The sequence below is a fragment of the Notolepis coatsorum genome (genome assembly GCF_963971535.1).
Source record: "Notolepis coatsorum genome assembly, chromosome: 1".
NCBI classification, from domain to species: Eukaryota; Metazoa; Chordata; class Actinopteri; order Aulopiformes; family Paralepididae; genus Notolepis; species Notolepis coatsorum.
Window position 1 is genome coordinate 192,014,634 of NC_140165.1, and position 13,248 is coordinate 192,027,881.

The following is a 13,248-nucleotide window of genomic DNA, read 5'->3' on the forward strand; positions in this document are numbered from 1 at the left end:
GTGGCAGAGACATGTCACAAACCGCCTCGGCCAGTCATTCATGCCAATAGCCACCAGGCTGCACAACTGTGGGCATGGACTGCTGCCAATAGTTGAATAGAACTTGAGAACTGTTAAGACTGTCTGTCTAACTCCTAACTTACACCGACTCTTACTAAACACTGCACAGACTCTAGCGCAGGGGTGGCCAACCCGCGGCTCGCGAGCCGCATGCGGCTCTTTGCCCGTCAATGTGCGGCTCTTCCATCCACAATTTTTTTTTTTTTTATTTTATTTTTTTTAACTTTTTTTTTTTTTATGTCACTCATTCCATAAGGACGTAGAATAAACATTTACAATTTTTTTTTAAATGGTCCATTTGCATGTTCTTGGTATCTGAATCTAGGGACATATATGGATCAGTGTCAGAAATAGTGTGTCTGTTACTAGGCTTGAGTAAATTGTAATGAACCAAAGGAGAATATCAATTCTATTTAAAAAAATGTTTATCTTTGACTGTAAATAACACCATGCTAAAATTGACCAGACCTGAAAAATCTAAGCAAATGAATAAAGGGAAGATGATTAAACAGAAGGTTTTGTAGATACAGTACTGAATTCTGCCATCTTTTTTATAATGTAAATTTCTCCACCATTTTTCATCATATTGCAACACCGTTTTTTGCAAGACGTTCACAGAAAGGTAGAGAAACTAACTGCGTTCTGTTTTATGGCAATAACGTTCAGGTTTGTGGGAGATAATCCCAAAAAATAAGAGAAATTAAAAAGTAAATCCAGAAGTCAGATGATTGACAGGGGCTGGTGTGAGTTGGGTAGGGTAGTTTTTCGAAATTTGAAAGCCCTGAGTCTCTTCCTTCAAAAGACTACACTCACTTTTGGCTGTGCCACTTCCTCCTGTCAATATGCGCCTGTTTCCGACTCAATGCCCTGAGATTTCTATAATCTTATATTTCACTAATAACAGTTAAAATAATTGGTAAACAAACATAATGCTGAAAATATACACTTTTACTGTATATCTCGGGCTTAAGAGGTTAACCCTGTGAGGCCTAAATTAAAAAGAAATTAGCAACTTCAGAGGCCAGAGGGTGGGACATATAAACACATTTACTATCAAATAGCATTGTGAGGCTGAACAACAGGACCAATTGACTATACATGTGCTTAAAGGGGAACTATCTTATAAATGGCTTTTTTCAGTGTTTACCATTGTTTCTTAGCTATGTGGACTTATATTAATAGGATATATGTCTCTAATTCTCATATTGGCGAATTCTTCCAATTCTCCTCTCACAATATTCACCCTCACTGAACTGAGTCATCTGAAAATGTGCATATCTGTGATGTCAGAGATTTCTCAGCTGCATAATAATGTGGCAGTTGATGTGGCAGTTGGCACCAGGCCACACAGTGGTTGGAGCCCAGCCTCAAAACGGCTTAAGATCTTGAGGTAGAAAAATGCGGTTTTTAGTACTTGATTAGAAATACAAAACAATGCATTTTTTTTGAAAAAAACCTAGGTGTTCCATAGACTCACAGGAATTGTGTAAAAGTGCCCAAATAGTGAAAGAAATAGTAAAATAGTTCCCCTTTAACATTTTTTAAATAAACATTATTTTTTTAAATGGCTAAAAGTGATTTTGTAATTTTGCAACCGTGGGTCTCACAGGGTACTTTTAACCCTGTGAGGCCCAAATAAAAATTAATAAAGAAACGCTTGACTTGACTTAACTTCACATATTAAGACAATCACCCTGATACCCTTAGTTTATTCACATTTGAAAAAGTAGCCATTATGATGTCACTTGACTATTCCTTGTGTTCATGCCATCAGGGACCAGTGGTACGATTGCTACTCAGAATAAGCTTCCAACCACAGGCAGGACCGGAGGTGTGGGTCTGACTACTCAGATCAGGCCAGAAAGTGGTGGGTCTTCCCCAGCACAGACCAGACCACAGTCACCCTCCACTGGAAGCCAAGGTAGCTCAGTAATTATAATAATAATAATATTTATTTCTATAGTACCTTTCAATTATATAAACGCTCATTGACTGTCCCCTCACGTGCACCATGCACTTACCTGGACTTGATAATCACTGATTACCACCCATCATGCACTTTATTATTTAAAATATTCTGTTATGTACAGTGTTATATGTGTTATGTGTTTATGTATGTATATATTGTACTACGGTCTGTGGGAGCTCCCCTGAAATTTCGTTGTATACTGTGCAATGACAATTAAAAGTCTATTCTATTCTATTCTAAACACATGATGCAGCTTTGCATACAATGCATTAAAACAATTACAAATAAATATGACAGTAGATAGATGTACAGTAGAAAACTTCTACATGTTTCCTAGACTTTTCCAAAGTCAAATTCACGTACTTTCTTTATCACTATCAGGATGCATTTCAAAATCGTCAAGATTTTCCAAAATGTCAAATGTTTCCAACAAATTGCATTTGAAATGTTTAATACCTATACTCAATGAGTATAATGTAAATCGACATATACACACACTCCATACAAAAAAAATATGGTTTGAATTCATCATCAAATGCATTAATAAATTATTGAGCCACAACAGAAAATCTAAATTATGTTTTGTGAATAACATAATATCCCTGGATATACACGACAGCTCAACACAAATAAAATAAAACCATAAAACCAGTATGTAAGTAAGTAAGTAAGTAAGTAAGTAAGTACGTTTTATTTCTAAAGTACATTTAGAACAACTGTAGTTGCACCAAAGTGCTGTACATATAAATTGCACTATAATAAAACACAGTAAAACATGGTAAAGAAAGCAATACATATACGACAAATATAACAACAACTATAATAAAGAAAATAAACAACATAAAACAGGGTAGATCTGACTATCCAGACTCAAAATCTCAATTTAAAAGTTAAAAGGCCTGGTAAACAGGTACTGTAGGTTTATAACCTGTATTTAAAGGCGGACAGGGAGGGAGAGTTGTGTTGAGGTGAGGAGGCCATTCCACAGCTTTGGGTCAGCAACCGCAAAGGCAGTTATGTGTAAGAATAAAATGTTAAAACATTTAAAAAAAAAAGATAAAATAATAACAAATAGTAATAAATAAATAAAATTATACAAATAAAAATGGAGAATGTCAGCTTTTACTATAACTCATAACAAGTCTGTTTCTCTCTTATTGTCCTCTATCAGGGGTGGGGTCAATCAAATGTAATTTTATTGATTTGACCAAACACTCACTTTCAGTTATTTGTCAGTTATAAGTCAGATGAGACAATGTTGCTAAAAGATCATCGTCCAAGTTCATCGTCCAACACTCTATGGGAGGCTGTAGCGCGTTGTTGTAGTTTTCAGATGGTGTATAACACTTCTATGTAGCTTTCAGATGGTATATACCACTTCTATGTAGCTTTCAGATGGTGCATAACACTTCTATGTAGCTTTCAGATGGTGTATAACACTTCTATGTAGCTTTCAGATGGTGTATAACACTTCTATGTAGCTTTCAGATGGTGTATAACACTTCTATGTAGCTTTCAGATGGTGTATAACACTTCTATGTAGCTTTCAGATGGTGTATACCACTTCTATGTAGCTTTCAGATGGTGTATAACACGTCTATGTAGCTTTCAGATGGTGTATAACACGTCTATGTAGCTTCCATATGATGTATAACACTTCTATGTAGCTTTCAGATGGTGCATAACACTTCTATGTAGCTTTCAGATGGTATATACCACTTCTATGTAGCTTTCAGATGGTGTATAACACGTCTATGTAGCTTTCAGATGGTGTATAACACTTCTATGTAGCTTTCAGATGGTGTATAACACTTCTATGTAGCTTCCAGATGGTGTATAACACTTCTATGTAGCTTTCAGATGGTGTATACCACTTCTATGTAGCTTTCAGATGGTGTATAACACTTCTATGTAGCTTTCAGATGGTGTATAACACTTCTATGTAGCTTCCAGATGGTGTATACAATTTCTATCTAGCTTCCATAATGATGTATAACACTTATCAAAATCAAATCAAATTTATTTGTAAGGCCCGACAACACGTTAATGTCCCCATGGGCCGTACACGTCTTCTTTAAACAAGTCAAGAAGAAACATAACAATAAGTCAAGAACAGAACAAGAACACCATAAGGTCCAACAAATTTAAAATAAATGCAAATAAATTAAAGAAAGTCACTTCTATGTAGCTTCCATATAATGTATAACACTTCTATGTAGCTTCCATATAATGTATAACACTTCTATGTAGCTTCCATATAATGTATAACACTTCTATGTAGCTTCTATATCATGTATAACACTTCTATGTAGCTTCCATATAATGTATAACACTTCTATGTAGCTTCCATATAATGTATAACACTTCTATGTAGCTTCCATATAATGTATAACACTTCTATGTAGCTTCCATATAATGTATAACACTTCTATGTAGCTTCCATATAATGTATAACACTTCTATGTAGCTTCCATATGATGTATAACACTTCTATGTAGCTTCCATATAATGTATAACACTTCTATGTAGCTTCCATATAATGTATAACACTTCTATGTAGCTTCCATATAATGTATAACACTTCTATGTAGCTTCCATATAATGTATAACACTTCTATGTAGCTTCCATATAATGTATAACACTTCTATGTAGCTTCCATATAATGTATAACACTTCTATGTAGCTTCCATATAATGTATAACACTTCTATGTAGCTTCCATATGATGTATAACACTTCTATGTAGCTTCCATATGATGTATAACACTTCTATGTAGCTTCCATATAATGTATAACACTTCTATGTAGCTTCCATATAATGTATAACACTTCTATGTAGCTTCCATATAATGTATAACACTTCTATGTAGCTTCCATATAATGTATAACACTTCTATGTAGCTTCCATATAATGTATAACACTTCTATGTAGCTTCCATATAATGTATAACACTTCTATGTAGCTTCCATATAATGTATAACACTTCTATGTAGCTTCCATATAATGTATAACACTTCTATGTAGCTTCCATATAATGTATAACACTTCTATGTAGCTTCCATATGATGTATAACACTTCTATGTAGCTTCCATATAATGTTTAACACTTCTATGTAGCTTCCATATCATGTTTAACACTTCTATGTAGCTTCCATATAATGTATAACACTTCTATGTACAGTATATACAAACCTACACGTTAGCTATTATAGCACACTATATTGTTACCTCTCCTCTCCTAAACACCAGCAGGTCGAGGGGACTCTCTCCCAGTCCGACCTCAACCAGACAGCTCTGCCTCTGGATCACGATCAGGGACCGGCCTCTTCTCTCCACAGAGCAGACCAGCCATCGCGCCGCCGACCACTCGGCCCAGAGTGACATGTGAGTTTCTCCATCCTCAGCATCCAGTCACCGGACAAACCTGGAAAGCCGATTTTTGTATCTGATTGTCTTCATCACACTCTTATCACAGACATCCCTGTCAGGCAGACAGCCCGCCCACCAGTTGACAGATGGCCAGCTTCCCCTGTCAGACCAGCCCAGACCCTTCCGTCTCCTGTCACACCTCACCCACCCAGGCCAGGTAGCTATATGATAGGCCTCGACATACTAGCGCTATCTGTGGAAGTAGGACTTGTGTTAAAGGGGCACTTCACAAAAAAAAACAATGCTAAACTCTAAACAGTTTTGCACACATTCATTTAGTTTGACAGTTACTTAAATGAGTTTGAATGACCACCAGTGATGTCATCTGGGACATTGAATCTTTGTATGCTCAGCTCAGTGAAATGATAACGGTAGCAGTCCCTACAAGACAAGGTATTGCTATTTTTTCATCTGCAACATTTAATGGTGCTTTAATTAACACAACACAGGGATTCAATGTCCCCAATTACATCACTGGTGGCCATATTCAAACTAATTTACTCTCAATAACTGTCAAACTAAATGAATGTGTGCAAAACTGTTTTGGGATGTGCGTGAGATTATGTGCAAAATAAATCAGCATTGTTTTTTGGTGACGTGCCCATTTAAAATACATTTTGCATTTCATTCACCTGACGCTTTTATCCAAAGCGACTTACGAAGTTCTGTATAACAATTCAGCAGGAAGGGTACAACTCTGGCAGCTAAGGGTAAGTAACATTGTTCATCAATCAGCATTGAACTTTGAGTGCTACAGAATTTTAAAATGATGAGCTGTGAACACATACTTAAAACAAGGAACTCTTGGATCTCAGAAGTACAGATGAGAACAGAGAGAAGCAGCCTCCAGGCTCTCCCCTGAACACACACAGTGCTATCAGTCAGTATCTATAAACATAGACTGTGTCCCGACTCCCTACCAGGGTGGAAATGACCGTTTTGAGGGCAAGGCCATTTGGCCTTCTGTGTCACAACTTTTTTTTTAGGGCACAAAGGCCATTGAATAAAATAAGTGGATTTGGAACCTACGAATAAACATCTTAACTTCAATACAAAATACACATTACACAAAATACAAATGTTTTTCACTTTTTAATATTAAATTGAAATATATCACACATTTAATTTGTTTGTCCTACCTTTATACATTAGGCTTGGTTGTGTGCCTTTATTTATTTATATATATATATATAATTTTTTTTTATACATTTTGTTATTGATGGATAGATTATTGTCTGTCCCCTCCCTGAAGCGAACGGAAGTGAACTTGATTTGCAGACTTGTAACTCATATTGGTTGCGCAGTTCGCAAGCAGGCAAAACATTACGTTTCCCACTAACATTTAGCAGACACTGAAATAATTTTGGGTCGGGATTTTTTTCCATCATGATGGGATAACCCCTTAACAGTCCAGCAAATTTAGCATAAAATGCCTGTCGATTGCATACCCAAAGTAATTAGCCATTTATTATACTTTATACTTATAGCACATACATGTGTCTGGTCTCTTTTGAAAGGTAACATTCTGAAGTTTCTTACACAATAAAGAAAAATCACTTTTAGTGCTAATGTAACTAATTAGAGAAAACAGGTTTGAGGGGTGATGCAAATAGGGATGGGGTGTTATGGCAACTGATGATGGAAAGAGTGCGCACCGAGTCTGATCCCGAGTTGAAGAATTGCCTCCAAAAGACAGACAACTTGATGTCCAACAACATACAAAACGAAATCTTATAGCTGTTTGCCCATGATATTCAGCGACAAATTAGAGGCAAAGCATCCAAAAGCCCATTCTTTGGCTTGAGCGCTGACGGAACCACGTCACTGGAAAAGAACAATTCTCGTGTAATATACAGTTCGCCGATGACAACTTGGAAGCTCAGAACTTCTTTTGGGGTTTTTACAATGCCCGGCCCAGACACAACAGCCGAGACGCTGTTTTTGTGTAAGACATTCTTTTACGCCTCGACCTGCCCATGGAGAGGCTGATAGGATACTGTTTTGACGGGGCCAGCAACATGTCTGGGGGGTACAGGCTAGACTAAAGGAAATGTGTCCCGACTCTGTTTTTCTCCACTGCAAAAAAAATTTTAATCTCAAAGGCCGCACCCCCTACCGATTTAAAGTTCCAACGTGCCTGTTAACGGGCCATAACTAATTGAATTACTGTTATTAATTACACCTGTGTTTATCCTGTGATGACATGAGGACTGCATTCATATAGCGCTTTTTATCCAAAGCACTTCACCCATTCACTCACACATTCACACACAGACAGTGGAGGTAGCTATACCAGCGTTTCCCAAACTTAGGGTCGCGACCCAAAATGGACATTCACACACAGACAGTGGAGGTAGCTATACCAGCGTTTCCCAAACTTAGGGTCCCGTTTTTATTGGGTCGCCAATACATTTTTTTTATTTCTTTTTATATACCGGTATATATTTTTTATAATAAAACAAAAAAATTTATAAAAAAGATGTAGATGTGTTGATTCAGTTTGGCACCACATACTTATGTGAATCTGGGTTTTCTACTCTAGCATACCTGAAAAACAGACTAAATGCTCAGCATGACCTCAGAATAGCACTTTCAAAAACCAAGCCCAGAATAGATCTGCTGGTTGAAAACTTCAACCAGCCACATACCTCTCATTAGATTTCATTGTGCCATAGATGAAATATTATACCCCTTAGCATGATGTCAGGTCAGTAGAATTTTTTAAATAAGTCAGTACAAATTACCGGTAATCAGAATGTTGCTCAATGTTGGGGTTTAAGGTTGAGGGACAGAGGGAGGGGGTAAAAAATGGAGAGTTGAAAAAGGGGTGAGAAATAGAAAGGAGAGTAGAACATGTTTGTTCATTTAAAAGTGTTACAAAATTGTATGTACATATGTTACGAGGTGGTGAGCAATTACACATTACACTCTGATTATTGCTGTGATGTACTTTTATAATTAAATAAATACATTTCATATACATTTGAAATTCATGGTTTGTTGTGTTCTTTATCAGTAGTTTATAAATGTATGTTATGGCAATTCATGATGTATTTTTGTAAGTTTGGGTCCCAGGGAAACACCAAATTTCTCTTTTGGGTCTCGAGCTGAAAAAGTTTGGGAACCCCTGAGCTATACAGTACAAGGTGCCAACCTGCTCATCAGGAGTAGTTAGGGGTTAAGCGTCTTGCTCAAGGACATGTTGCGTTGCTGGGAGAAGCCGGAATCGAACCGGGAACCATCAGATTACCATATGACTGATCTACCTCCTGAGCCACTGTTGCCTCAAAATGTCTGTTAAGAAAAGGGCCTATCGCTACACAAACATCAGCAACATTTAGCCACTGCTAATGCTAAACCGTCAACAACAACAACAGCCTTTTTATACAGGATGATTTCGATTTAGTCTACATTTTTGTTTGTGTTTATTTGCTTGAATAATTTAGACATGGCTAACATACGACGGCTATGTTTGTGTGTGTGTGTGTGTGTGTGTGTGTGTGTGTGTGTGTGTGTGTGTGTGTGTGTGTGTGTGTGTGTGTGTGTGTGTGCACACAGTGCAGGGTGTGTGTGAGAGCAGGCCAGGTGTGTGTGGTCGCGGTCGGTGTGTGAACCAGCCGGGCGGTCGACATACATGTGTGTGTGACAAGGGTTACCGACCTAATGCCCAGCAGATCTACTGTCAAGGTAACACGAACACACACACACACACACATCAACCCCGTCACATTATGCCCCAGTGTTATGTTCTCACGCCTGTCCAACAACCCGTATAACTTTATAAGTTCACCTTCCGGAGATCGAACCAGGGGTGCTACATTGGTAGGCAAGGGCTTTTTACCTCACACTACCTCGATACACTTTTCTGACAACCTTAAAACGAACCTTAACCCTAACCAAAACCGTTAACCTAACCCCTATTAAAACCTACCTAACCTTATACACTAATCATAACCATTAAGCGAGCCTTAAAGCTAACATTAACCATTTTTTATTTTATTTATTTTTTGAAAGGGGTATGTGGGCTGGGAGGATCAATGGAAAATTCCTATTGTTTCTCTATACTCCAGTCCTATACAGATATGCACTGCTTGCACGTAACAGAGGATATAGAGAGGTGCATGTCCCTGGTTTTATAATAAAATGGCAAAAGGACATGAAAATAGGTATAATAACAAGCATTGGAACTTATTGTGGATGTTGAAGATGATCGAGATAATATAAATGAAATGGACTCTGAGCGAGAATGCTGGGATAGTGATGATGACAATCATAGTGAAGGATTTGATGCTTTTTAAGCTATGGTTTGAAGTAGCCTACTGTTGTATCAATTGATCTGACAACTATATAATTTATTGTGCAGCTTGAGTAAAATGCTCAAAGTGGTGCTATATCATGGTTACATGTTGTTTTGTATTTGTATGTGTTTTTATGAGTGATAATACTTCCTCTGTTCTTGGCCTGTGGTTGAAGTGGATGTATTTCTCTAACATTTTATCTAATTTCCTGCAGACATAGACGAGTGTTCTCAGAACCCCTGTAGCAACGGTCGCTGTGACAACACTCCTGGCAGCTTTAAGTGTGTCTGTCACCTTGGTTACAAGCTAGATGGCAACACCTGCACAGGTGAGATTGAAGGTTGGACTGGTTGAGCCGTTAGTAGGGGTTCCACACACAACCTATACAATGACTGTAGCCTGTAGACTGTAGTCATGTGACCCATAGCATGACTGTAGTTATGTGGCCTATAGAATGACTGTAGTCAGGTGACCTATATAATGACATAATGAATTGTGTAGAAAGTGTATAATGTATAATAGTGTATAATGAAAAATGTGTAGAAAGCAGAAACAGGAATACTTCAATTGATGAAATAAATTATTGGCAAACAAGTATGCTAGTATTTTCTAGTGTATTTGTTGAGTATGTAGACAGATGTGTGAATATACCAACCAACCTACCTACCAACCTAACTACCAACCAACCTAACTGCCAACATAACAACCAACCTACCTACCAACCAATCAACCTACCTAACAACCTACCTACCAACCAATCAACCAACCTGTCACAATGTGGTGGTGTAACAGGACCCAAGAGCAGACAAGTGTAGGCGGGCAGCAAGTCCAAGGGTTTTTAATGAACAAGAATAAATAAACAGAACAAGGGAAAATTAAAAACAAAACCTCTCAGTAACAACTGGAAGAGGGGGGGAAAGGAAAACACAATAACTAACTCTAATTACTAACATCTAACACAGGGAACACTTACTTGAAACATGGAACGTGAAACATGGAACGTGAAACATGAAACAAGGACAGCACAACATTGACAGTGTAACAGCGATAATGGACCGACCCAGAGAACAGGAAACAAGGAACTGAAATACACAGGAACAAATGACAAACGAGAAACACCTGGGATGATTACAACTGGACCCCTGGGAGGGGAAACAGACTGACAAGGAACTACAAGAAACAACACAATGAACTACAACTATGGACGACAAGACAAACACCAGTAAATGGGACAAAACAAGCAGACTACAGACACTAAACGGAGAACCTAATAACAGACAGTAACTACAAAGACTAAGACTAAACAGTTAACCTAATACAAGACAAGAAGAGTAATACTAGACTAACAGGGGAACATGAAGAGCAAGCGAGAGAAGGGGAGAGAGCAAGAGAGAGAGAAGGGAAAGAACACTAAGGGACAGAAATACAAGGAACACATACAGGGACGGGGAGCGGTAGAGCAGGGGAGAACAGTCCATGGACAATACACTACCTACCAACCTAACTACCAACCTACAGTACCTACCAACCTACCAATCTAACTACCAACCTACCAACCAACCACCCTAACTACCAAGCTACCAACCAACCTAACTACGAACCTAACAACCAACCTAACAACCAACCTAACAACCAACCTATCTACCAACCTACCTACCAACCAAACAACCTACCTAACAACCTACCTAACAAACAACCTAACAACCAACCTACCTACCAACTTAACAACCAACCTACTAACCAACCTACCTACCTACCAATCTAAATACCAACAGACCAACCGTCCTACCTACTAACCAACCAACTAACCTACGAACTTAACTACCAACCAACCAACCTAACAACCAACCTACCAACCAACCAACCTAACCACCAACATACCTACCAACCAACCAACCTACCACCAACCTGACAACCAACCAACATATCAACCAACCAACCTAACAATCAAGCAAACAAAGCGACCAACCTGCCAACCAACCTACCTACCAACCAACCAACCCAACAACCATCCTACCTACATACCAACCAACCAACCTACCAACGTACCTAACAACCTACCTACCTGCCAACCAACCAACCCAACAACCATCTTACCTACCTACCAACCTACCAACCAACCAACCTACCAACGTACCTAACAACCTACCTACCTGCCAACCAACCAACCCAACAACCATCCTACCTACCAACCTACCAACATACCTACCAACCTAACATCCTACCAACCAATCAATCAACCTACCAACCAACCAACCTAACAACCAACCTAACAACAACCTACAGAGCCTAATGGTTAGAGGCTAAAATACAAGGATATACTTACACCAATGGAAACAAACATATCCTTCCCTCCTCCCTCCTCCCTGCATGCCCCCCCCCCCCCTCCCCACTAGATCTAGATGAGTGTGAGGATGCTCTGCGGTGTCCAGGTCAGCAGTGTGTCAACAGCCAGGGTTCCTACAGGTGTATCTCCTGTCAGCCTGGATATGGACTGCTCAATGGAATCTGTACAGGTACAAACACACACACACACACACACGCACAAATAAAAGAAAACATAAAAAAAAACATGCACACACACATTGTCTCTGTCTGTGTAGACATCGATGAGTGTCGTCAGAGTCCCTGTTCCAACGGTCGCTGTGAAAACACTCCTGGGAGCTATAAATGTGTCTGTCGCCTTGGTTACAAGCTAGAAGGCAACACCTGTACAGGTAAGACTGGAACACACACACACACATTGTTAATAACACTAATGCCATGTCTCCATTAGCTGTGTTCAGCCTGACTATCAAAGTCAAAGATTTTTTATTTTTGCCATGTATGGACGAATCCATATTGGAATACAGGTACAGAGCAATAACCATGGTCTAGCATGGTATGGTATGGTTGGGTTTGTGTCTTCATTGTGTTTCTTGTCAACTCTCAGGTCGCTAGGCAACCTTTAAAAATTCACACCAACAAAGCTAAACCATGAACAGTCCCAGCCAGATTTGGATCAGGTTTGGTCAGGTTGTGAAAGGTGTCCGTCTCAGCCGGGGTCCAGCCAGGTTCTAAAGACAATGGAGACGCTCACTGTGCGCCATTTTGTGTTGGCTGTATTATTGTTCAGTGTTCATTCTCAGTGTGTGAGTAAAGCCTGGTTACCTACACAGTCCATGTTTGAGTTCTATATTTATAATCCAGCCTTAACTGGGGTGGTGGCAGCGTCTGGGTAATTCTCAAGCTTTTTATGTACGTTTGCTGTCTACCCCGACATCCAGGAACTCTTGGAGCTGAAACAGTGAAACCTGTATATGTGTGTGTGTGTGTGCGTGTGCGTGTGTGTGTATAGATCTAGATGAGTGCTTGGAGCCCTCTCAGTGCCCAGGTCAGATTTGTGCGAACTCTCAGGGTTCGTACAGGTGTGTGTCCTGTAGACCTGGTTACACGCTGATCAACAGACAATGCACTGGTAAGCCATGCACACACACACACAAACACACACA

General features: G+C 39.1%; 1 protein-coding gene across 6 annotated transcripts in view; it reads left to right on the forward strand.

The window, feature by feature from the left end:
• The window catches only part of ltbp4 (latent transforming growth factor beta binding protein 4), a 219,225-nt gene that overhangs the window by 100,820 nt on the left and 105,157 nt on the right, over positions 1-13,248 (forward strand). For 5 of the 6 annotated variants that reach the window (XM_084334973.1, XM_084334977.1, XM_084334974.1 and 2 more), the window contains 8 exons: positions 1,835-1,981; positions 5,280-5,414; positions 5,506-5,616; positions 9,018-9,146; positions 9,972-10,085; positions 12,154-12,273; positions 12,361-12,474; positions 13,095-13,214. In XM_084334973.1, coding sequence (XP_084191099.1) covers positions 1,835-1,981; positions 5,280-5,414; positions 5,506-5,616; positions 9,018-9,146; positions 9,972-10,085; positions 12,154-12,273; positions 12,361-12,474; positions 13,095-13,214 — 990 coding nt within the window. The remainder of the gene's footprint in view (positions 1-1,834; positions 1,982-5,279; positions 5,415-5,505; positions 5,617-9,017; positions 9,147-9,971; positions 10,086-12,153; positions 12,274-12,360; positions 12,475-13,094; positions 13,215-13,248) is intronic. The other variant, XM_084334975.1, reaches the window with a different exon arrangement.